The 26,471-nt window shown below is 35.9% G+C and overlaps 1 protein-coding gene across 4 annotated transcripts in view; it reads right to left on the reverse strand.

Annotated features, from left to right (window-relative positions):
* Positions 1-22,166: 22,166 nt before the first annotated feature.
* LOC127514601 (cadherin-22) overlaps positions 22,167-26,471 on the reverse strand; it is a 211,410-nt gene continuing 207,105 nt past the window's right edge. For all 4 annotated transcript variants that reach the window (XM_051897585.1, XM_051897586.1, XM_051897587.1 and 1 more), the window contains one exon: positions 22,167-24,481. In XM_051897585.1, the coding sequence (XP_051753545.1) occupies positions 23,970-24,481 (512 nt within the window). In that variant the 3' untranslated portion in view covers positions 22,167-23,969. The remainder of the gene's footprint in view (positions 24,482-26,471) is intronic.

The following is a 26,471-nucleotide window of genomic DNA, read 5'->3' on the forward strand; positions in this document are numbered from 1 at the left end:
CTCTAATGACCATTATTTATTTCAGCTGTCTTCCCCTTCCGAGATACTAATCTTACTCTCATCCATTCGACATGGGGATGCCATTAGGAAAGAGAGAGGGGGTAATTACTATGTCTTGTTAATTGTGAATATAATGGCAATTAATAATGTGCCTGGATACAAGAAGGGACAAAAGCAGCTTTATTTAAAGGGGATGGTTGACACAAAGCTGTGTAATTGTGCAGGTTCTTTTTAATTACCCTCTTTTATCAGCTTAAAGACTGTAATGAAATGTTTTGCTCAACACAGATGTGATATGTCAAATGAATATCTCAGTTGTGCAAGAAAGTATGTAAATATAGGAGTAGCTTAAAATGAGTAAATCATAGATTAAATGTCTACAGTTCATGGCAGCAAAATGCAGTTTTGCTACATACAGAATGGTACTTGAAACCACAAGGACATATCTGCAATAAAAATGACAAGAAATGCACATGAAAAGATTCTCCTAATATGAGTTGCGGCAAAGGCTAATGAGACATGGACTGAATTGTCATAATCACCCACGCTCGTAATTACTGTATTACGGTAGGTTATTGATTTCACAGAGTGAATTCACTCTGCTCTGGTCAAATGTCGATGTTAACCATTCAACTAGCGGTTTCACTCCAATCAAAATTAATCTGTAGCATTTCTCTCTGTCCATGGGTTTACTTCCTATTTGTTAGTGATCCCGAATTACAGTGAGAATCCTTTTGAACTTTCTCTCGAAAAACATAAGTGTAATGATCTGTTTACCCACATCTAGGAGACCGCAAGCAAATCACTGCCTTTCTCATTTGCATATGACATTAATAAAACTAATGATGTAAAAACACTCATAATTAATTGTCACATATCTTTCCATTTCAAGCTCACTTATGCAGCAAAAATAATATATATGCATATAGTGCAATCAAGATGTCTGAGAACACACTAAAAATAGAATTCACAAATAGAATCACAGTTTTGGGGATATAAAAAATGAAAACAAAGCAAAGGTTATGGCATAAAATCAAAAAGAAATAATTCAGATTCTGCACTATTTATAGGTCGCCAATCGAGAAGAAATAAACTGAATTTTAATGCTGATAATATAATCTGACAAATATTACATAATGTAAAACAGAAGCATAGAAACTATATATATATATATATATATATATATACACACACACAATGTAGATGTGAATCCATAGATCTTATAAATAGCAGTGTTCAGTCCAAATAAATGATGTCAGGGAGAGGCTGATGTGTTTATGGACTGAAATCTGGCCGCTGCAGCTGTCGAGATTTATCCCATAACTCCTCGCTAAAGAATGTTATTGTGATCATTTTCATGAGTATGCTAAACTGCTTGACAGGAGAGAAAAAAACTGCAGAACACTTGCTGTAAAACAGCAATAGCACTTTAAATGGGCATCCATGTAATAACCATCACTTTTCAGCGCTTGGCGTCTTCTGAGGAGAGTATTGACTCGCAGGCATTAGCTGAAAATGGAGCTGATCTATTAGCCTGATGCGCTTCTCACAAGAGTCAAGCACCAGAGGACAAACCTGACACCATTTAGGTTGATAAATGAATGATGTTTCTTCTGTGCAATGTTGTGTTTGATGGATGCTGGCTCGAGTATAGTAAAATATTTAACTGGCTAACCTCTGATTCACCTGTCTAAGGTAAGGTGTAAGGTTGACATGAGCTGAAAATATACCACAGTGTCCTCAAATCAGATGTGTATATATATATATATATATATATATATATATATATATATATATATGTGTGTGTGTGTGTGTGTGTGTGTGTGTGTGTGTGTACACAAAATGTAAAAAAAAATAAAAAAAAAAAAATAATAATTCAGAACAAAAGCAAAAATCAGTATTGTGTCTTCTTCCATTTTCTCAAAAAACAATCTCTGAGAAACTTCTCATCAGATTTTGAAAGTTTTCTTTGCCTTCCAGTCCTTTACCATTCGATTTAGGTTTAAGAGAGCCGGTTCCTGCTATTGCTCAAGTGTAAGGGGTGGTCACTAAATACTCTCCACTTTAGCCCATAAAAGCTGTTTTTTCTGTTTTTTTTTTTTTTCTTTTTCTGTTTTTTTTTAATACTGTATACAATTTCCCTGTATTTTCTGTTTATATTCTAATAAAGAGACTTAGAAATAAGTATATATGGTCATTATAAATGTCATTGCTAAAACAACATCTAGGGCCCTATCATACACCTGGCGCAATGCAACGCCAGGCGCGACGCAAATGTTTTTTTCTAGTTTCAGCCCAACTCAGTTATCATTTTCACGTCCATGTTGTTTAAATAGCAAATGCATTTGTGCCCATTTGTGCGCCCATGGGCGTGCTGGTCTGAAAACGAGGTGTGTTCAGGTGCATTGTTGGTGCATTACTATTTTGAGGCAACTGAAAATGACTGCGCCATTGATCAACTGACACCTGCTCTAAAGTCAATGGCACAATATTTGTTTTGTTATTTAAAGAGTGTGTTAGTAATATGTGCCTATATGTGGGTGCACAACGTGCGTACACTCTGCTTGTTACACATCCAGGGATGCGCAGCAGCACACAAACATGCCAAATATTAAAAAAAAAGGATTAAAATGTAAAAGATCATTATTGTGTGCATAAAGATAAAAATGCTTTGGTGGAATCCGGCTTTTCCAGTAGATGGTCTCCTCGCGCGCTTTAACCTCATGCATGAACAGATCCGTTTCCTTGCTAAAGAAACATGCAAATTCTGCCATGTAAATAGTGAATCTGCCATGGCGCGAGCGCAACTGATTTTTAAAGGGAATGGGAGATGAGACTCTGATTGGTTTATTACACGTTACACCCAAAACACACCCATTACTCATTAGAGTAACTAGGGACAGCCCTTTTGGACCTTGCACCTGGCGCGCAGACCATTTTCCCTGTCCTTAAACTAGCAAAAGTGGATTCGGACATGCCCTAAGTGCATTTAGGGCATGTCCGAATCCATATATATATATATATATATATATATATATATAGCCTATATATATCAGAAAATTACCATTGGACAAATCTAATGAGACCAGTTTTATGATTTTTGGGCAAACTGATCAGAAGTTATGAGCCATTTTTCATATCTCCGGACCAGTAGGTGGTGCTGCAGCATGTAGCCTCAGGTCATGTTTGTGAAGACATGTACCAAGTTTGGTCTGAATACGATGAAGTGTTGAGGAGATACAGCCTTACGTCTGTTTTCGCAAGTGCTACGTAAAATCCGTTCACACATTTTTCGAAAAAAACAATTTGTCGACATGGTCTGAAGATGATCTGGTTCAATTTTCACCAAAATTGGAGTAACGGCCTAGGAGAAGTTAGAAAAGGTAGGTTTTGGAAAATGACACAGAATCAGAGGGAAAAAAAATGTTTCCAGCTCTTATGGTTCAAAAGGATTGAGTTAGAGACTCCAAATTTGCTATGGTGACAGTTCAGACTGTCCTCTATCTGTGTACCAAATTTCATAATATTCCCACAAGTGGTTCTATGGGCTGACATAGACATCCAGAGCGGGAGAAGAAATGGAAGAAGACGAATAAGATGCCAACAGATATAATAGGTGCCTACGCACCTTCGGTACTTGGCCCCTATTGAAAGAATGAATTCAAACAAATCAGCGCCTAAGTTGAATTACTAAAATGAATTTGATTCCCAACATTACATATGAGAGAGTGGACATTTACGGAGTGTTTGATTATCAGCTGCAGTCCAGCATGACAGAAGACAGTGATGCAGCACTCTGCCTTCTTCTTAGCTGAAAAGCTACAGTATTTGGCTGAGCTACTGCCACACTACAGAAAAACATTTTCAAAGCGAAAGTGAAAATGAAAATTCTATTATTATTTATTCACCCTCATGACACTCCAAACCTGTCAGAATTAATTGCTTTTGTGGACCACAAAGGATATGCAACTACAGCAACAATTTACAGTGCCCACAACTGTCAAGCTGCAAATGGGAGAGAAAAAAACACCATACAATAGTGCTAAAGTCTTCGATAACTCTGTCAAAAAGTCTTTAGGCACTGAAAATCTCAAGTTGGATGTCAATTATATATTTTTTTTTTCCTGATCAACATCATCCATGTCAAACCTGACGTGATCCATCTAAAAGTACCGTTTGATTTGTAGCATAGCTACTTTCAGCTACTTTTCAGATCTCTAAATAGTTTTACATATTGCGGTTTGGATCTCATTGGAATACATTCCTGTTCGACCTCTGGGATCTTAAATCGCTGCCAATTTCTGAGGGACTGAAACAAGGTCATGTGTGATTATTTTAGTTTTGTGAAGAGGAAGACTGTACAGTATCAGATGTCCCTGGTGAAACTTCGCAAACCTTCTGAGGTACCAACAGAAAGATAAATGTTGCTGTCGCATTTTCTGGCCTGACGTATATGACCGAGTCTCCTCTCTGCCTCCTTCGCACTACTCGGTTGTTTATAATAATACAATAGGCTTAAGAAAAGCACAGGTTACGGCGGCGCTGACAATATAAAAAATAACACTGACTGAGGCCTTGAATGTGAATGCAGCTCTCTTGTGCTCATGCATGCATTTTAATGCAACTGGAAATGTGAAGCTTTTGAAACTCAAAACTCAAAAGTTTTTAGACTGAAAATGTCTCGGTCAAAATGCAGCAGTCTGTAACTCTAAGCAAATCTAATTTATTTTAAAAAAAAATATTTGTTTGCATGTTAAAACTCTTACTTCTCAAGGATGCTGCAGTGCAAAGTGACATCCTCATTATTTTCAATCAAAGACAAGAGAGTGGGGAGGATGCTAACCTTGCCAATGGCGACTCTCTCTCTCTGTGTGTGTGTGTGTGTGTGTGTGTGTGTGCCGTTGGCATCAGCAGGCATGCTGAGACAGCTCGGCGTCAGTCAGCGGTGCATGTGGAGAGAGGTCGCGACCCTGCTCGGAGGAAGCCTTGCTTTGATCAATCTGTAAGTCGCACGATAATTTTGGCTTCCTCTATCCAGCAACAATTCAATTAACTTGATTGGGAAATGCAGCGAGAGAGACATCAGATCCTCTGGAAATAAATTCTTCTGTCAGTGAAAGACATGAAGGGGAACGTCATGCAGATTTCTGTATTGTTTAAAACTGTGCTGAATGACCGAATTCAACGTGACACTGTGATAATAGTATTTAGTAGAGACTTTTATCCAGAGAGTCTTACACAAGACTGATTGCATGTGTGATCCCTGAGGAGCAACTCCAGGATAATGTGACCCGGTCAAGGGCAAAGTGCTGATGTTAGAGAATTATTACTAAAGTAATAATCATATTTTTTTCATCCAGTGCCCAGATTGTGTCAGCTTACTCCTCGTTTGGAAGGTGATCAGGGGTTGAATCAATCAATCAATCAGTCGATCGATCGATCTATCTATCTATCTATCTATCTATCTATCTATCTATCTATCTATCCATCCATCCATCCATCCATCTATCTGTCTGTCCATCCGTCCATCCGTCTGTCCATCCATCCGCCAATCTATTCATCCATTTATCTATCCATCATTCTATCTATCTATCTATCTATCTATCTATCTATCTATCTATCTATCTATCTGTCTGTCTGTCTGTCTGTCTGTCTGTCTGTCTGTCTATCTATCTATCTATCCTTTGATCAGTCTATCTATTTATCTGTTGATCCGTCCATCTATCTATCTATCTATCTATCTATCTATCTATCTATCTATCTATCTATCTATCTATCTATCTATCTGTCGATCTATCTATCTATCTGTTGATCTACCCATCCATCCATGTATCCATCGATATCCATCCATAAATCCGTCGATCTATCTATCTATCTATCTATCTATCTATCTATCTATCTATCTATCCGTCGATCCATCCATCCATCGATCATTCTATCTATCCATTTATTGATAATTCTATCTATCTATCTATCTATCTATCTATCTATCTATCTATCTATCTATCCAAGTTTTGAATTTTATCATGCAAACAAATACATTTTTTGAAATAAACACTTTTACCTAAATAATGCTTAAATAAAAATACACTTTCCATACACTTTATATACTGTATATCGTAATGTATATATTATCTGTCTGTCTGTCTGTCCGTCCGTCCATCTATTAAAATGACAGTACTTTATTTGTCATTAATTAAAATTGCATTTGCAATTGATTAAAATTGGTTCCACTTTAATCACTGATTTTATTAACTTGACCTCAAACCAGAGGTGAACTTGACCTTTACTGTGGCAGATTCACTTCAACCTAATCAGGCACTAACTCACATTACCTACAAAAGTAAGTGCATGAACATAAATGATCATAACCAAACCTTTACGAGGATCCTGAGCATAGTTTGAGCCATTATTGACATCTCTTCTGAGAGCAGACGTGAGGTTACAGGAGTCTTTTCCTCAGGAGAAACATCTGAGAAGCAGGAGACACTTTGCTTGCTCTCACATATTTCCAATGCCGTCTAGGAGAAACAATTGAGATGTTAAATTGATTTTTCATTCCCATGGGCTTTGTAAATCAACCCAAATCCCTTTTGGCTTGCAGTTCAGTTCCTTTTCCAACTAAATATATTATATTTATAATTCTGAAGACTCATATTCTGACTCAGATGTTTTACTTTAATGACAGTTTTGAACAACCTCGCTAAATTTGTCAAGGAAAAAATGTCTTCAAAAAATGTGGAAAATAAAACTGAAGACAAGTAACCACAGATTTGATTTACAGCAGAAATAATTCATCGAGGACCCCATTCCTACTTCCATTTTTTTTTTTTCCCTCTGTGTTCTTTTCATCTGTCTTTGTTCACCAACTCCCTGCTATTTTGCCCAAAATGAAATTGATTTGCATAATGAAAGGGGATCAGATTTACTGTATGGGGGGAGGAAAGTGTCATAATAAAGGATGTTCTCAGAGGGAGGCTGATGGTGAGGAGCGTGATGAACTACGGGTGGAGAACAGAGGTGAACACGGGAAACAATAAAATGTAATTACTCCCCTTGCCCTGTAATTCCTACTCGTCCAAATACCCAGCTTGCGGGCGCACGTTATTTCATTTCGGGAAGGCCACAAAGGCTCCTCCGAGGCGGTGATGAGTTTTACGACATGACAATTCTTTCAATCAGAATTGTTGGAATAGCAATTTAACAATATAGCTGACTTTGCTAAGCCCACCGATCTCTCCCTCTTGTGGAGGTACGACTAATTACTTTCTCATTATCATGCTAATATGGGGTCCTCAACACGGAATCACGTCTAATTATTCCGTTATTTGTTATATCTCTGTTAGAGGAATGTTAAAGCAGGGCTGAGATGTGTGTCATTGAGATGGAAATGACTTTCAGACACTGTACTGAGGATTGTGTCAAAGCTCTTTAACTAGTCTGCTTTGGTTGAGGCTTTTCAAAGGATGAATATTATCTTGTACGGTTTGTCCCGGAGGACATTCAACGGTTGGTTCTTCACAGCAAAGGGTGAGGAATTTTAGGGTAGAAAAATCAATGGCGGATAAAAGCGTGCACAAGATCTAAAACTGGTCTTGGTGTTAAAGGTGAATCGCTTCAATGTTAAATAAAACATTCAGCTATAAGTAAGCCATTCGTAGGTTGGTTTCCTCGAAAACTGCTGACTCAAGAAATGATACACTTTACTAACACAAGCCAGTTCCTTCACTGAGAAAACAAGTGTTCATGAGTGGATGAAAAGCTAATAATTATTTAAATGATAAAAAATGTAAAACAAACAGCTGTAAATAAATAAAAAAAAATCAAATATGATGAAATGTTTACCTGCATGTCATGTGACCATTAACAACCAACAGAAAACCACAAACTCTCTCTCTCTCTCTCTCTTGCCATTCTGAAAATTGTCAAGTTATTATAATATAATATAATATAATATAATATAATATAATATAATATAATATAATATAATATAATATAATATAATATAAACATTCTGATCTTGACCAGAGAACATGAGTACACTTTTATAGAAAAACATATTCATTTTCTTTATAAAAGTTACAGCTTTTAAAACCTTCCTTTCTGACACTGATTTATGCTGCATCATCTGATGATCCCCTATACGAAAATCCACATAACTCACTAACAGAAACCGCTGTGTGTTTCCCCGGTCCAGTCTTTGAGAGGACGCATCCTCTCAGATAATGAAAGAGAGGGTGTGATGGCTCTGCTCTTCAATAATGTATGAGGCTCTGCTGTCACTCCTCTTGACAAATGCCAGGGGTGAAAGGGAAGTAAGTGTGAACAAAACACTTTGTCACACATAGAGGCTCTCTGAGCCCTGTCCCTTTACACGGACAGATATAGATGCACATTCCTAATGCCACATCTAGCATTTAGAAAGAGGAGATGGCATGTTTGATTTGACACATAAAAGAGGCTGTGGTTATAATGATAGTAAATAAATACTTGTTAGCACATACGATGCAAAAATGTAAAATGATTTTACCAATTATTTATCTCAATATGGTCAAATGTCAGGTTGTCAATAAAAAACAGTTTCCAATCAGTGTTGTTATTGTCAGCTAAAACAAACTAAAATATAAAAACTTTTCTTTTTCAATTGCCATAAAGCTGAAATAAAATAAAATATAAATTTTAGATGAGAAACTTAAACACCAAAAATTAGAAATGTTGCTTAAATAAATAATATAATTATTATATAATTATCTCAATATATGGCCATACATTGTCAATAAAAAAAAAAAAAGAAAAAAAAAAAAAACGATTTTAAATCAGTGTTGTTATCGTCAACTAAAACAAAATAAAACTATTTAAAAATGATTTATTAGTGATATTAGATGAAAAACTTAAACTTAGAACATTGGAAACTGAAGTAAAATAAGTTGAAGTTGAAGTACTAAAATTACTAAAGCTAAAACTGAAATAAAAATAAAATTTCAAGCTAAATAGAAATATAATAAAGCTAATAAAAATGACAAAAACACAACAAAATTACTAAAACTTAAACTTTTTTTTACCTAATTCAACATAAAAGCAACACTCTAAAAATAACTTTAAAAACTGAAACAAGTTTACACAGTAAAATACAGTTTTCCATTGATACAGTAATACTGTATACAATAAAAAATTGCATTCTGGGTAATATTTGTCGTTTTAAGAAAAGAGGCCTATAGGCTACTTTCTTGAAAACGACAAATAATATTACCCAGAATGCATTGTAATATACAGAATGCATTGTAATATAAAGAAGTAATATACTGTAAAAACAATGCATTCTGGGTATTGTCATTTTCGAGAAAGTATCCTATAGGTTACTGTCTCGAAAACGACAAATAATATTACCCAGAATGCATTGTTTTTACGGTATGTTACTGTTTCAATGGAAATAAAAGCTAATTCAAAATATTAATAAATACTATAAGAGTATATATATAATACTTAAAATTGAATGAAATTTACTCAGACTAAAGTCTACTGAGAGACTTCTACATCACAGGCCTGGAACGTTCTCTCTGACTCCATCTGCGTCTCCTCACTTCCATGTGTGCACCCATCTCAATGCCACACTTAGCCGTATCTCCATTGCATCCACTAAAGCAGAAAAAGCTATTATATACTGTTTATTTTAATTAAAAAGACAAGTGTAGACTCTGTTTCCAGGTATTGGACATGGATACGGTCTCGGCAGTTGAGTGCAGATGAGCTGGATTAGGGGGAATTCACTTTAATTTAAGAACACATGAATTTTCCAGCGAGGAGGCAGCATTATCCCACTCCACTCACTCAGATATGGCTATTGTTCAAGAGGTGTCCGTCTTGAGTGACTGGAATTCTTGATTAAGATAAGCACTAGTCGACAAGACCTGCACCACTCTGCTTCACATGTTTATACCAAAAGTGTTCTGCTGAAAAACCCCAAACCTCTTCGTTTAGAGAGCTAAATTTAGAGTTCATTTAAATTAGGAATGCATTTGGTTGGCAAGACTACATTCACACCAAGCTGTCTACTTCCTTCTGCTTAAGCAAAACATGCTCAATCTAAACATGCTATGCATTTATAGCAAACATTACTATTAGTTCCTTTTTAAACCACACTGAATGTGCATGTAATTTTTGCATTTGCCTAATATGAGGGGTAAATGGCACCTATATAAATGGCCAGGGTAAGTAGTCCACTCCAGACACCAGAGAAGATTTTAAAGTTTCATCTTCCAAAATCGAGGGCTAGTTGACAGAAATGAGTGGTATATTCCAATATTGGTAGCCCTTCACGGGCGATGGTGATAAACTGCAAGATCCATTATCCTATCTGTCACAGATTGGCAGAGGATGAAGACGAGGTGAGATGAAGCAAATCTAAAATGTTGCATGAACTTTATTAAGTGTAATCCAACATGAAAGTGAAGCCAACATAACAGTGTGCATGAAACACAAACAACACAATGAACTAACTAAACAACAAATCATTCTTTTGATCCGGTTCACTAATCGAACTGAATCGAACTTTAGTTCTGGGTTGACACACAGCCGAACTCAAAAGGAATTGAATTAGCTGGTTCAACCAACTGTCAAAGTATAATGCAAGCCTGAGATACGTACTGGAAATATGCTTATTATGACTACTGTAATTAAATAACATTTTATTGAAACCTGCAAAAACCTTTCTGTCGAGAGATGTAAATTAATTTTACTATGGTTTATTTTACATGCAGATTGTATTTTAAGTTGTTAAGCGAAATCAATGAGTTTATAAGACTGGTTTATTCTTTCTATATACTTTAGAGCATCCGCGTTTGTGCATCAAATGTGTGCTGTAGTTGCAAATCTCATCCAAGATCTAGGCTACTCAATATTGGTCAGTCGTATCCAACATAAAGGATCTGTGAATAAAACTGTGACCACAAACTAATAATCAGCAATAAGCATTCACACAAAACACTTTTTATTTTATTGTTTCAATATGTGTTGACACAAATGATTTTATTTGAATGTTTCATTGATATAACAGTTGTTAGAAAAGAAATGCATAGTGACGTCAGGAATCTGCTTTTTGAACCGGGTCATTGAGCCAAATTATCCGAAAAATACCGGTTCGTGGAAAAGAATTGGACTTTGCGTCACTACTAAACAGAGAGCGATAGCTATATACTGAGAGAACTAATGAGGAACAGGTGTGTAGAATCAATGAACAATGAATAACCATGGCGACAAGCGTAAACAGAAAGGAAACACAGGAAATGACGATAAACAAACATAAGTTGCGTCCAAAATCAAATACTTCTCTACTATATAGTATGCGAAAAACAGTATGTGAATAGAGTAGTATGTCCGAATTCATAGTATTAGAAAAACAGTAGGTGAAAAGTACCCAGATGACTTACTACTTCCGGCAAGATTCTGAAGTGTGCATACGATGAACACTTTACTATCCCATGAGGCCACGGGAGAGGATTTGTGAATGGAGTTGAAGGGAGGTAACTGACGCTGGTAGGTCATGTGACAGTTACATGGCTGATGTAGTACGTCCAAATTCATTCGTACTATATAGAACATACTTTTTCAACGGTCATGAAGTAAATTTAAATTCAAACGTAGTACCTCAACAGTATGCGATTTCGGACAGCTTAAGAGCTTAAGAGTCCTTGAAAACAAAACAGAAAACACCACAGACTGTGACAACTAACCAACAGAGACATTATATATAAACATACACATATATCAACATTTATACAGACACATTGAACATGTCATTCATTATTACAGTTTATTCACTATAGTTTAAAAAAAAGGTAATAAAATATGGCAAGACCTCAGAGTTAAACTGTGTCAGAAAAAAAATAATCTTAATTATGTCAGATAACACTTAAGCAAAACATGGTCAGGTTAAAGTGTCTGAATAATTTTTGGTCCCAAATTTTTATCAATTTTACTGGTAGTAAACTGTATGTCACTGTATGAAGATTTTTTGGGTATAATATGTCACAGTTTACTTTATTTTGCTATCCTAACTATAATGTCCTGCAAACATATGTATATATATATATTTATTTATGATAATTTATGATAAGTCTCACAGTCATTTGCTAATTTTACACATGCTGAATACTAAAAACACTGAGCTATACATCAGATGTAACGCTACAGTGCAGGCCTCTAGGCTGTATCGATCTGGGTTACTCTGATTTTTCACTGATGCACGACTGTGAACAAATTTACACGTGTCTCTGTTGGCGAAGAAACATTTAGTTTTATGATTTTGCAGCGTCTGCACTTCCAGCCACAGATGTGCTTACATCCCTCCACCCACCAAGGTTTGGTGTGTAGGGAATTCCATTAATTCGACAATAAATCTTGAGGGCGTTCATTGTGGATGGGAACCTGAATTTCAGAGTGCTGGCTGGACACTTTTTGCTTCTGCCATCATCAAACTATGTCCATCGCCAACTGACTTATGGCATTCTCACAATTAAACTTTCACTGCTGAACCGAGTCTGTGTGACGGCACAGTCTGCATAAAAAATACAGCTCTTGGGAGGGATGGACAGGTCATTGAGGTAGTTTTGACATGTAAACATGTTTTTTTAAGGAATGGTGCATGTAAAAATTCAAAATTTGGATAGAGAAATGAAACCAAATGTAAAAACAGTCTAGTACAGGGGTCAGAAAAAAATATGCATAGCATATACATCTCTCTCACTTACCCATCACTAATGCACCACTAGGTTCTTGGCCAATGGGCAGACAATGTGTGATGCTCCCAGCAGGCTATGCATGAATTCCCTGTAGCAGTGAGGATATCACAGGGAAGGCCTTGATGAAAAACAAATCTCCAAGACTCCAATCTGTCAGTAAACATTTAGAGAGCAGATTACATTGAGTGTGGGCCATTGTGGGAAAACTGGAAGAACAACAGGTGTGTGTACACAGAGGATAATAACAGCTTGTGTGTGTACAGGATATTTAGATCACAATTAACACCGTGATTCACACCTGCGCACAACACAATGCATGAATATAAAGACATAATTTGGATCTGAAGTAATGCACATATAAATGCACTTTTGCAAACGTTTGGGGTCAGTATGATTTTGTTCTGATGGAAATTACTTTTATTCAGCAAGGATGCATTAAACTGATTTCTGAAGGATCAGGAAGACTGGAGTAATGATGCTGAAAAATTCACAGGAATAATTTACATTTTACAATATATTCACATAGAAAACAGCTATTTTAAATTACAATAATATTTCACAATATTACTGATTTTACTGTATTTTTGATCAAATAAATGCAGTCTTATATATGCACATGACATAATGCCACCTGTCACCTGTCAGACAGAGACACTTTTCTCCATCCAATCAATTCCTAATGGATAAAATCAAATCCTGCACTACATCTACATGACTGAATATCTTCTTTCACCCAGAACTATGTCACATTTCTGAAGTTAAATGGGTTGGGAACAGCATTTCATGATGACTTTAACCCACTGATACATAACTGATGTGTTTTTGTAATGTGGCTCTTTCACAGACAGTCCTGCTTTATTGAGTTCCTTTCCTCTAGTCTACAGAAACAGGGAAGCGCGTTTGCCGGCTCTTTTTGTTCTGTCTTCAAAAAAGCCGGCTCCTTGCATCTGATGCTGTGGCAAACAGACACGTTTAGACCCAGAATCCTTTGGTGAAACCATTCCTTGCTAAATTCCAGGAATGAAGTGACTGACAGTTGGATTTTTATGTCAAGCGCTTTCCCTGGAACCCTTACATTGGCAAACATGATGAACTATGAAATAAGCCCAGCATGATGTAAATAACACACTTTACACACACACAGCAGGGATGCAAATATGCACCAAATGCATTTCCATTGCAGATTACTACTTACAGCAGAGACTGTCATACTTCCTCATCCGTTCCGTTTGGAATCGTTATCACACAATCTGACAGACTGAAAGACTTTGTAATACCTGGAGAAAGAGATCCATTAACATTCCCATTCATAACTTTTTGTATTATGCCTATATACTTTTTTTTTGTTAATTTTCATTTTAGTTTTAGTAATTTTATTACATCAAGTTAAACTAAATTACAATGAGAAATGTTGCCTTGGCACTTTACAATAAGTTTTCATTTGTTAACATTGTGATTTTTATTATTATTATTATTTCAAGTAATGATTTTTTTTTTTTATGTTTTAGTTTTACATGGAACCACAGAAGTGACAGAACCAATCACCTGCACCTTAAATGTCATGTGACTAATCACATCTGCAGGAAAACGACATTGGCTAATGACAACAAGAACACACACATGCTCAATTTGAAATAACATACATACTACAAATACTGTACTATCTACCATATATGGAAGCTTCTGCCACTAAATAAAAAAAATAAATAAATAAAAAGGTAATTGTGACTTTTTATCTCACAATTGTGACTTTTTTCTCAGAATTGTGAGATATAAACTCACAATTGCATGTTATAAAGTCATAATTGCGAGTTTTTATCAAGCAATTCTGACTTTATAACTTACAATTCTGACTTTATAATTTGCAATTCTGACTTTATTTCATGCAATTCTGACTTTATAATTCGCAATTCTGACTTTATAACTCACAATTCTGACTTTATTTCATGCAATTCTGACTTTATATGTCACAATCCTGACTATATCTCGCAATTCTGAGAAAAAAGTCAGAATTGTGAGATATAAACTCGCAATTGTGTAAAAAAGGTCAGAATTGTGAGATAAAAAGTTGCAATTGCCTTTTTTATTTTTATTTCATGGTGGAAACAAGCTTCCATTACCATATCTATACAGATATGCAAGTAAATAGTGAGATTAGTATGTTATATGCTATTTCAAATTCAGCCGGTGTCTCACGCCCTTCACTAGCCCTGAGCTGAGATGTCAAAGCCAGCAGACAGAAAAAAATATGTTCATTTCACACTCTAAGAGCCCCCAAAAAGGATCTATCACTGGTAAAACATTTACAGTAATATAATGAAATATTTAAGCAATATCAGACGAGCGCTGACAATCAGGCCGACTGTCATTTGGCTGTAAGCATTGAACTTGTACTGAACCCGGAATATTCCTTTAACGTCAGTCTTACATTAAACCCAACCATATGACCGAAGTGAAAACGTTACACCATTATTGACAGTGAAATGTAGAGTTAATTGAAGTGCCACAAACTTCTGTGCCCTTATTAGTGTGCATGATGCCTGCGCTGTGATGTGATTCCTGCAGGCGTCTGGCTGTGGGTGTAAAGGGTGTAAATTGGCTGCTGTGTTCTTTCATCTAACTGCAAAGTGGATGTTGCCACAGTTAATTAGTGCTGGAAATGTCCAGAGCATTGTCATGAGAGCGTGGACCATCAGCGTTCACTGAATGCTGACGAAACTTCAGTGCTTGAGGGTGAGTGAACTACTTCACCTTTTGAACCAACTAACAGCTTATCTACATGACTAAAGTTGATTGGAGCAGGATATTAAAGCAATAAGTCAAGACCAGTGTTTGGGAAAGTTACTTAAAGGGTTAGTTCACCCAAAAATGAAAATTCTGTCATTAATTACTCACCCTTATGTTGTTCCACACCCGTAAGACCTTCGTTCATCTTCAGAACACAAATTAAGATATTTTTCATAAAATCCGATGGCTCAGTGAGGCCTGCATTGCCAGCAAGATAATTAACACTTTCAATGCCCAGAAAGGTACTAAAAACATATTTGAAACAGTTCATGTGACTACAGTGGTTCAACCTTAATATTATAAAGCGACAAGAATACTTTTTGTGCCCCCAAAAAACAAAATAATGATTTTTCAACAATATCTAGTTATGGCCGATTTCAAAACACTGCTTCATGAAGCTTCGAAGCTTTACGAATCTTTCGTTTTGAATCAATAGTTTGGGTATTCGCGTATCAAACTGCTAAAGTCACGCGAACTATTGAAATTGCGAAACACTTATTATGTAACGAAGCCTCGTTTACTGAAATCACGTGACTTTGGCGCTCTGAACCACTGATTAGAAACAAAAGATTCGTAAAGCTTCTAAGCTTCATGAATCAGTGTTTTGAAATCGGCCGTTACTAGATATCATTGAAAAGTCGTTATTTTGTTGGGTTTTTTTGCACACAAAAAGTATTCTCGTTGCTTTATAATATTAAGGTTGAACTACTGTAGTCACATGAACTGTTTTAAATATGTTTTTAGTACCTTTTTGGACATCTAAAAGTGTTACATACGGTTACTGTTTCTCACCTGGGCTGGGCTTGCTTGTTTGTTTTTTAACAACAAAAGTTCTATTTTTGGCAAATGTAAAGGCCCTTTCACACCAAATGTGAACCGAATAAGCCTCAGGCTGAAGAAATTGCAAATTCATGCCTGTACAGTAGAGGGCACAGCTCAAACAAACCAAACACAAATGTGATGTTTAACTAAAGTCATTTTTGTTTATTAGTATGGTTGAATTGGACCACCGAAGGTCAGCAGCAAAGACGTTGGTTAATAAAGTAAGATTAAATACATAAAGTATATTTGTGTTACTTAACATATTTAATTATTGCAGGTTTTTGCGTAATTTAATTACAGTGCACACAACTTCTCGGCACTTACAATTTCTCTCAACATGGCGACAGGAGAGCTGTCAGTCAATACATGGGAAAACATGTATTGCGTAACTTGCGTTACTTATTTGAAAAAATAACTCTAAAAATAACAATATTTTGTTGTAAATTTAAAAGTAATGTGTTACTTTACTAGTTACTTGGAAAAGTAATCTGATTACTTAACTCACGTTACTTGTAATGCTTAACACTGCTCAAGACTGTCATTTTTTTACCACATGTGAAGGGTTTCTTGCTTCAATGAAACAGCAACAACATCATTGTGATTACAGTCAATAATGCTAAATAAATGGGGGATAGTTCAGAAAAAAATGATCATTTACTCACCTTCATATCATTCAAACCTGTATGACTTTCTTCAGTGGGACACAAAAGGAGATGTTTAGCAGAATAATTTCCAATAATTGACTGTTTTCTGAACACGAATGCTGATTTGCAACACCAAGCTTCAAAAATGCTGTTCTTTTTTATTCATCAAAGAATTCTGAAAAAAGATAGGCGAATACATATCTTGCTTTCCACACAAATATGTAGCAGCACAACTGTTTTCAACATTAATAATAATCATAAATGTTTCTAGAGCAGCAAATCATCATATTAGAATGATTTCTGAAGGATCATGTGACACTGAAGACTGGAGTAATGATGCTGAAAATTCAGCTTTGATCACGGGAATAAATTACACTTTACAACATATTCACATAGAAAACAATTATTTTAAATTGTAAAAATATTTCAATATTTTTACTATATGTTTGATCAAATAAATGCAGCCTTGGTGAGCAGAAAAGACTCCTTTCAAAAACATTTAAAAAATTATACTGATCTCAAACTTTTGAACGGTATATATCCAAACTTGCCACACCATTGTTAGTCATGTGACACAGGGGAACCAATTGTGAAACCTGATGTATAAATAGTGACAATAAATAGTGAAAAAAAATTATAAATATTTATTCTCTGTTTAATCACTGTATATTTCCATTGCAAAAACAGCACTGTACACATGCTTAAAAATGTTTTCTTTTGTGTTTAACACAAGAAAGTAAGTCTGAAGGACATGAGGGTGAGGAAACAAACTATTTACCAATAATAATCACACTAAACAACTATTCTGCCAAATTATGTAGTTCATAGCTAATGATTTATATGCAACTTTAATATAAAAGTCTGTGAATATCATCTATCTTCAAACAATCAGATTTTAGACTTGAATAATAAGACCTATTAAATTACAGGTTACCTGTGATGATTGAAATGAGTGTGTAAGTTTAGACCAGACATCTTTCTCTTATTGAAGTCCAACAGTATTGAAGTCCAACATTATCATGTCAACAGAATCCTGCGTTCTTCCATCAGAGAGACGCAACAAATATGTAAGCTGATAATTGTTCGCAAACAAATCCTGATCGAGTAAACAAATGTTGAGAGTTTCTCTCATGAAGAATGAAAACACAGAACGCTGGTTTCTACTCCAGATCATATTGGTATTCTTGATCTGAAACACAGATAGCCGTGTTTGTTCCAGAGACAATCATTCCGGTTTGTTTTCACTGAGTGATGTTCTACTCTGTCACATTAACGTCAATATTTGCAGATAGATTCGATTTGTGTCTCAATGCACAATCAATTATAGAAATCGGTCTGGTTGATTTTATCAAGGGGTACAGTGATGTTAATCATCACAAGTCTTGCACAGTGTACAATCTAATAAATTCTGGGATAAAAACAACCCAAGCTGGGTTAAAAATGGACAAACCCAGCAATGTTTGCCCAACGTGCTGGGCAGTTTTATTTAACCCAACTACTGTTTAAAAATGACTATATGGCTGGCTTAAAATGTGTCCAAAATATGTTGGAAAGTAACATTTATTAATATGTTATTAAACATTTAATCCGTTTAATCTAAAAAAAAAAAAATTAAATATATATATATATATATATATATATATATATATATATATATACTGTACATACCAAATCCAAAATATGAATAAACACTATATTAGTATATACAGCAAATAATACTAGAATGACATTGATATAAAGTAACAATTATAAATTGATATCACTACAATGACTGCATCAAATTAACATGAGGGGTTCATTCATTCAAAATATGATGCTACAGAATATTTGGAATGTTGGAATGTTCTCCAAGGAATGTTGACAGAGGAATGAGTCTGTGTGCTTTTAAATTAAAAATGAGGACAAAACAGGGACAAACACATACACACACACGTTGCCTCCGAGCGATACAAACTCTTGTTCTTTTGCACGTCTGTCATTGCATTAGTCAGCGGCTGCCTCTCCGTGACATTTGCTTGATGAGGATTTCATTATGGCTCTGGGGCTTCAGCATTCCTTTAACAACGTAATGATCCCGCATGGACGACTGTCAATGAAGATCAGGGTCAAAGAACACGTAATTCCATTCTGTCATTTCCCTGTTACCTTTTAATAAAACATGAGAAGATTGGATGAATCATCTACGGTACGATTCCATCTTCAGCCTGCATTAGCCTTGTGCTTTTTCTTTAATTGTGGGCTGTTTTGATGTGTTTGAACTATTCTGATTCTGCGCGAACACTGTGTTTTGAAACGTCTGTCTGGACTTGCTCTGGGTGGCCGCTGACGTGTGTAGGTTTATACACTGCCATAAGAGCTCATCCATCAAACGCAGCCACGGCTGAGAGCAAAAACAAGCTCAAGTAAAATGAGAACATCTGCTGCTACATTGTGTGTTAAAGCGACATCCCTGTATTCAACATCAGCATCGGTTTATGGGTTTATTGGCCGCGCTGCACTTCCTTTTCCTGATAAAACCTCTTCCTGGGTCATATTTCTCTTCAAAATCAGAGGGGAAAAAATTAATTTTGCATCAAGATATTTACATGATTTTAAGGTCTGTTTTGCATTTATATAAAATTGACAATATAGTCATGGCAATTAAGATTTTCTCCCAAAATTCTCATTACTGTAAAGCAAAAAAAAAAAACAAAAAAAAAAAACATATATATATATATATATATATACACACACACACACACACACACACACACACACACACACACACACAGTACTGTGCAAAAGTCTTAGGCCACCATTAGATGTTGTTTTAGCAATAGTATACTGACCATATGTAATATTTTTTCTCTTTATTAGAATATAACCAGAAAATACAGTAAATTTGAATGCAGTATTAAAAAACAAAAACAAAAAAAAAAACAGGAAAAAATGGCTTCTATAGGCTAAAGTGGCGAGTATTTAGTATTTAATGTATATAATGCAGTCATTGCAGTGATATCAATTTGCCAATAATCATTTTCATTTTATAGCTGATATTTTATAGCAGTGTTATTCTAGTATTATTTGCTGTACAAATAAAGTATTTAATAATATTATTTTGAATTTGGTACATACAGTATATACACTCTAAAAAATCCAGCTTTTGGGTTGTTTTAACCCAGCGATTGGGTTAAATGTTTGACCAACCTGCTGGGTAGTTTTATTTAACTCAACTATTGTTTAAAAATTACTGTATTGCTTGCTTAAAATAAACCCAAAATATGTTGGAAAATAATATTTATTACTATATTTAATAAATGAACATTTATTAATAAGTTTAATGAATAGTAATTAAACAATAAACATTTATAAAATTGCTGCTTAATTGTTCACATTTTGATTATTATTGTAACCTCTAGTAATTATGTGTCTGATTTTATATATATATATATATACACAGGTGCTGGTCATATAATTAGAATATCATCAAAAAGTTGATTTATTTCACTAATTCCATTCAAAAAGTGAAACTTGTATATTATATTCATTCATTACACACAGACTGATATATTTCAAATGTTTATTTCTTTTAATTTTGATGATTATAACTGACAACTAAGGAAAATCCCTAATTCAGTATCTCAGAAAATTAGAATATTACTTAAGACCAATACAAAGAAAGGATTTTTAGAAATCTTGGCCAACTGAAAAGTATGAACATGAAAAGTATGAGCATGTACAGCACTCAATACTTAGTTGGGGCTCCTTTTGCCTGAATTACTGCAGCAATGCGGCGTGGCATGGAGTCGATCAGTCTGTGGCACTGCTCAGGTGTTATAAGAGCCCAGGTTGCTCTGATAGCGGCCTTCAGCTCTTCTGCATTGTTGGGTCTGGCATATCGCATCTTCCTCTTCATAATACCCCATAGATTTTCTATGGGGTTAAGGTCAGGCGAGTTTGCTGGCCAATTAAGAACAGGGATACCATGGTCCTTAAACCAGGTACTGGTAGCTTTGGCACTGTGTGCAGGTGCCAAGTCCTGTTGGAAAATGAAATCTGCATCTCCATAAAGTTGGTCAGCAGCAGGAAGCATGAAGTGCTCTAAAACTTCCTGGTATACGGCTGCGTTGACCTTGGACCTCAGAAAACACAGTGAACCAACACCAGCAGATGACATGGCACCCCAAACCATCACTGACTGTGGAAACTTTACACTGGACCTCAAGCAACGTGGATTGTGTGCCTCTCCTCTCTTCCTCCAGACTCTGGGACCCTGATTTCCAAAAGAAATGCAAAATTTACTTTCATCAGAGAACATAACTTTGGACCACTCAGCAGCAGTCCAGTCCTTTTTGTCTTTAGCCCAGGCGAGACGCTTCTGACGCTGTCTGTTGTTCAAGAGTGGCTTGACACAAGGAATGTGACAGCTGAAACCCATGTCTTGCATACGTCTGTGTGTAGTGGTTCTTGAAGCACTGACTCCAGCTGCAGTCCACTCTTTGTGAATCTCCCCCACATTTTTGAATGGGTTTTGTTTCACAATCCTCTCCAGGGTGCGGTTATCCCTATTGCTTGTACACTTTTTTCTACCACATCTTTTCCTTCCCTTCGCCTCTCTATTAATGTGCTTGGACACAGAGCTCTGTGAACAGCCAGCCTCTTTTGCAATGACCTTTTGTGTCTTGCCCTCCTTGTGCAAGGTGTCAATGGTCATCTTTTGGACAACTGTCAAGTCAGCAGTCTTCCCCATGATTGTGTAGCCTACAGAACTAGAATGAGAGACCATTTAAAGGCCTTTGCAGGTGTTTTGAGTTAATTAGCTGATTAGAGTGTGGCACCAGGTGTCTTCAATATTGAACCTTTTCACAATATTCTAATTTTCTGAGATACTGAATTTGGGATTTTCCTTAGTTGTCAGTTATAATCATCAAAATTAAAAGAAATAAACATTTGAAATATATCAGTCTGTGTGTAATGAATGAATATAATATACAAGTTTCACTTTTTGAATGGAATTAGTGAAATAAATCAACTTTTTGATGATATTCTAATTATATGACCAGCACCTGTATATATATAAAAAAAATACACACACACACACACACACACACACACACACACATACACACATACACATACTGTCTTGGCTGTACAATATGCACTCTTTTGTTGCCCAAAAACTCATCATTCGAAAATTCTTGAAAAACCGTAAATATTTATTGATGATTTCAGTTGTATTTTCAGCCATACATCTGCATTTCTGGGTGGACATTTAAGGGTGCTGGTTTGGGGGAAAACACGACCGCTGCACCCCGACTCGATGCAATCGCTCTAGTTCATCAGCCTCAACCCAACACAGAATGAGCAAAAAACAATCGAATCACCCAAGAAAAGCAATCTGGAAACGTCTTGTTGGCACACATACAAATCATCAATGAACATGTATATCTTGGGATATCTGAAAAATAATTGATAAAGAACCTGTCGGATGGCTTCTTTTGTTTCTTGTCGTGTATTGTGCCATGTTGTCTTTGAAATTTCCACTTGAAAACTGCCTCCACAGGAAAGATTCAATGCCAAACGCAACTTCCACAACAAGGGATCTGGATAATTAGTCAAAAAGCAACACAACACACAAAATGTATGACAAGACAAAACCAATGCTCACGAAACCTGTCGAGGAATTATTTCACTTCAGAATCAAAGAAAGAAATATTTAGTTATATTTTGCAGAAAGTAAATGAAGCCTATTTATATAGTGACATTATTTTTGTGACAATTAAGCACATTTTCCCCAAATTCTCATTAATGCAATAAACTCTGCACTGTAAAAAAAAATATTTTCATGATTTGTTATCACAGTTTTTCTTTTGTCAAATCAATTAATGTGGTTCAGATAACATAATATTTTGAGTTTCTGTTGATTAAACCAATCGCCTTCATTGTATTAACTCAAATTTTTAATTTCAATGAACTCAAAATTTTAAGGCAACCAGGTAACTTACTTTTTTAAGTTAAACCAACAATTATTTTTTAAAGTGTGTAAATTGAAAAAGGTATTAGATTTTTCAGGGAAAATGTGCTTGATTTCCATAAACACAATGTCACAAACCTCAAATCCTCAAAACAGACTTCATTATCTTTACACAAAATGTATTTTCTTATTTTATTCTCTTGATTTAGATGAAGCATGACCTGGACATGTTTTCGTGAGATTCACCCCATCACAGCCGTTACTTTTCTCCACCTGAAACGGTTCGTATTTTACAAAAAGAGTTTCTAAAAAATAAATACAAATATTTTCAAGACTGATTTACTGTTGCTGATAGTTTGCAAACTCCCTTCAACAATCCCACCCCAACTCTTTTTTTTTTTTTTTTTCGGTCAACCTTGTCTTTTTTTACCCACAGGTTATTCAGTCTTTGTCCGTCATCCTGACAACTTCAATATTCTTCAAAAATTATGTCCATTTTTTGTATTTCAGTCCATTGCCAGGATGAATAAATAAATAAATAGAAAGCAATAAATACATAAATATTGTTTTACTTTTTTTGTTTGTTCGTTTTTCTTTAAATAAATACATATTTATTTAAGGTTTTTTAAATGTTGGTATTTAAAAAGACATTTCCATTGTCTTCGTCCAGATCCCAGTGAGTTAAAGTCCTTATTTCCACAGATGGGCAAAGAAATCACAAAAAAAACTGAAACAATGAGTGTCTTGTGTAGTGCATATGGCACGGCCCCGCTTCTTCTTGCTCTCGCTGACAGGTGAGAAGATGTTGGAGGTTTGCCCAGCACCCGGCTTACTGCTCTTCTCCTTCAATATTTGTCCTGAACTTTTCCACAAGACAAGAAGTCACTTTGCAAAGTGTAACGGGTGACATTAAAACTCTCTGGACTGACTGGGAACCAAAAAAAGCGTCACTGCGGAACTGTGGGCAAAAGCGGCAGGGAGAAAAAATGACTCCAGGACCAGGATGTAAGGGCCTCCGAGAGCGTGCTAGGACCCCTCTTCTTCAGCTTGGGCTGGGGCGTAGTATCCAGCCAGCTGCCTGAAGCGTGGTCCCCAATCGCTGAGGTATGAAAAGTCCTGCTCTGATGTGGTGGACAACGTACGGATGGAGCTTAGCGAGAGAGCCGGCGAGCTGCTGCCCTCGAAAGCGTAAGTCTGGAACGAGTCGTAAGGCGGCACCGTTAAGTCCGCGTCCGCCTGCTCGACCTTCTTGCGTATGTAGCCTTTGAAAACCGAGAAGTCAGCCGGCCCGCCGTCTCCTACCACTCTGTTTTGGATCCACTGAGGGACGGAGCGCAGGTCCGGGCCTGAATCTGAGCTTTTGACTTCTGGAAAATCGTAGAGGCTGCGCAGGGCGCTCATGTCGTACGCCTGGGTGTCTTGCTCACCGCCGCCCTCGTCGTTGTATTTGATGACGTTGTCGCGCATGTCCTCCTCGTCTTCAGACATGCGCTGGCCCTTCCTGTGACGCTTGAGGGTCAAGATCAGCAGCACCAGGACTACAACAGAGACAAACAAGAGAGACACTTTATTCGACAGATGTTAACATGAGATTAGAATGGACCTCGTGTTATGAAGAATCACATTTTTTTTTTTTTTTTTTTTTTTGATCTTTTGAAATATAAAAGTTCTTTGTACTATTAAAGTTGAAAAAGAGAATTTATTGGAATTTACCTTCGAAAACATTGTGAACTTTCAGAAGTAATGAGGAGTAATTAATTAAAAAAAAAATATATACATTATTGTTCAAATTTTTGGACAAAAACATTTTCATATAAAGCAGCACAACTGTTTTCAACATTGATAATAATCATAAATGTTTCTTGAGCAGCAAATCATCATATCAGAATGATTTCTGAAGGATCATGTGACACTGAAGACTGGAGTAATGATGCTGAAAATTCAGCTTTGATCACAGGAATAAATTACATTTTACTATATATTCACATAGAAAACAGCTGTTTTAAATTGTAATAATATTTCACAATATTTACTGTTTTTTTGATCAAATTAATTGAGCAAAAGAGACTTCTTTTAAAAACAACAAAAAAAGAGGAAACATTGTGGAAATAAAATGATTTGCAATAATCACTTCATGACATTAACCTCACAATGCAAATCTTGACAACAGCAGTGAGGAAAGTTAACTAAATTAACCTTTGGCTCTCATTTAAAGAACATAACATTAAAGGTGAGCTTTGTTAACATGTCTCAACATCACTTTTCATGATAAATTATAACATATTAATACAGTTTATTTAACATACGCAAAGCCTACACATGTGTCAAGCATCACAGTTTCCAAGAAAATTGCTTATTAGAAAGCCAAATTGTCTCAAACAGGAAAAGGAAAATCCATTAACCTCAAATTGACTCTTCAGTAAACAACTGAGCCGCTTGTACAGCAGAAGTCGACTTCTCTCAGTGGATCACACCACAACACGACGAGGATATTAACAAACAGATCCTGGCATCGCATCACAGCTAGGGAACTTATTACAAAGCACATCTTAATTTTAATGAGAGACTTGTCCTTTCTGTAGCACTTCAACTAGTGCATCACAAGAACAACACTTGATAAAATAATCTCACAGCAATTTCTATTACAACTGACCCTTTGCTAAGCCCCGCCCATTAGATTAGAATACTGCACACAGCAACAGCTGCTAAGACAGGACTGGTCAATAACATTCTAAGGCGGAGTTTGTGAAGGATCAATCAATTGCATTATTCATTAGCATTTGAGCCTGGCTATTAAGTGATATATCTGCCATCCCAATGTCTTCATTTACTAACAATACATGATTGAGAGGAGAAGTGTAGAAAGGATTACAAATAAATGAGACTTTCACAAAGCTTTGCCGCGAGGTGGAGTGCAGATATGAATGAGGAATTAAACATGAACTGAAAAGGCAAACAATTGAGATGGATCATTTAATAAATTAATGAGTCGGAAAACAAAAGCGGCATCTCTCTCAATAAACCAATGAATCCTTAATCTGAGCTGAATTATGTTAATTAGCGTCTGCGTTTGTGATTGCATACAGTCTTTCTTACATTTGATCTGTCAGTGCTGTTTAAATAAACGCAGAACCGGCGGCAAAACTCACTGCAGCATTCACAGATATGGCTGGCTCTTTGAGGTCATAGAAAAGTCCAACCAAATACAATTTGGGGAACATTGATGCATTTAATGTGGATACCAAGTTAGGAAAGAAAATGTCTGACCTAATTCCATCCATGTATCTGTTTTAAGTCTCCTAAAAGTGGAGACAAAAGCAGCGATTTAGCAATGTAGGTTACTACGCTTGTGGAGGTTTTGAGATTGTGAGACTGTTCAAAAGTAGCTTGCATGCACAAACCCAAAACCCAAGGTATTAAAGGGGTCACGAATTGAGAAATCAACTTTTCCTTGAGCTTTTGATATATAAGAGGTCATTGAACTATGAAAATATCCTGTAAGTTTCAGAACTGAAAACTTCCTTGTTA

Source organism: Ctenopharyngodon idella, chromosome 6 (assembly GCF_019924925.1).
Source record: "Ctenopharyngodon idella isolate HZGC_01 chromosome 6, HZGC01, whole genome shotgun sequence".
Classification (NCBI taxonomy): Eukaryota; Metazoa; Chordata; class Actinopteri; order Cypriniformes; family Xenocyprididae; genus Ctenopharyngodon; species Ctenopharyngodon idella.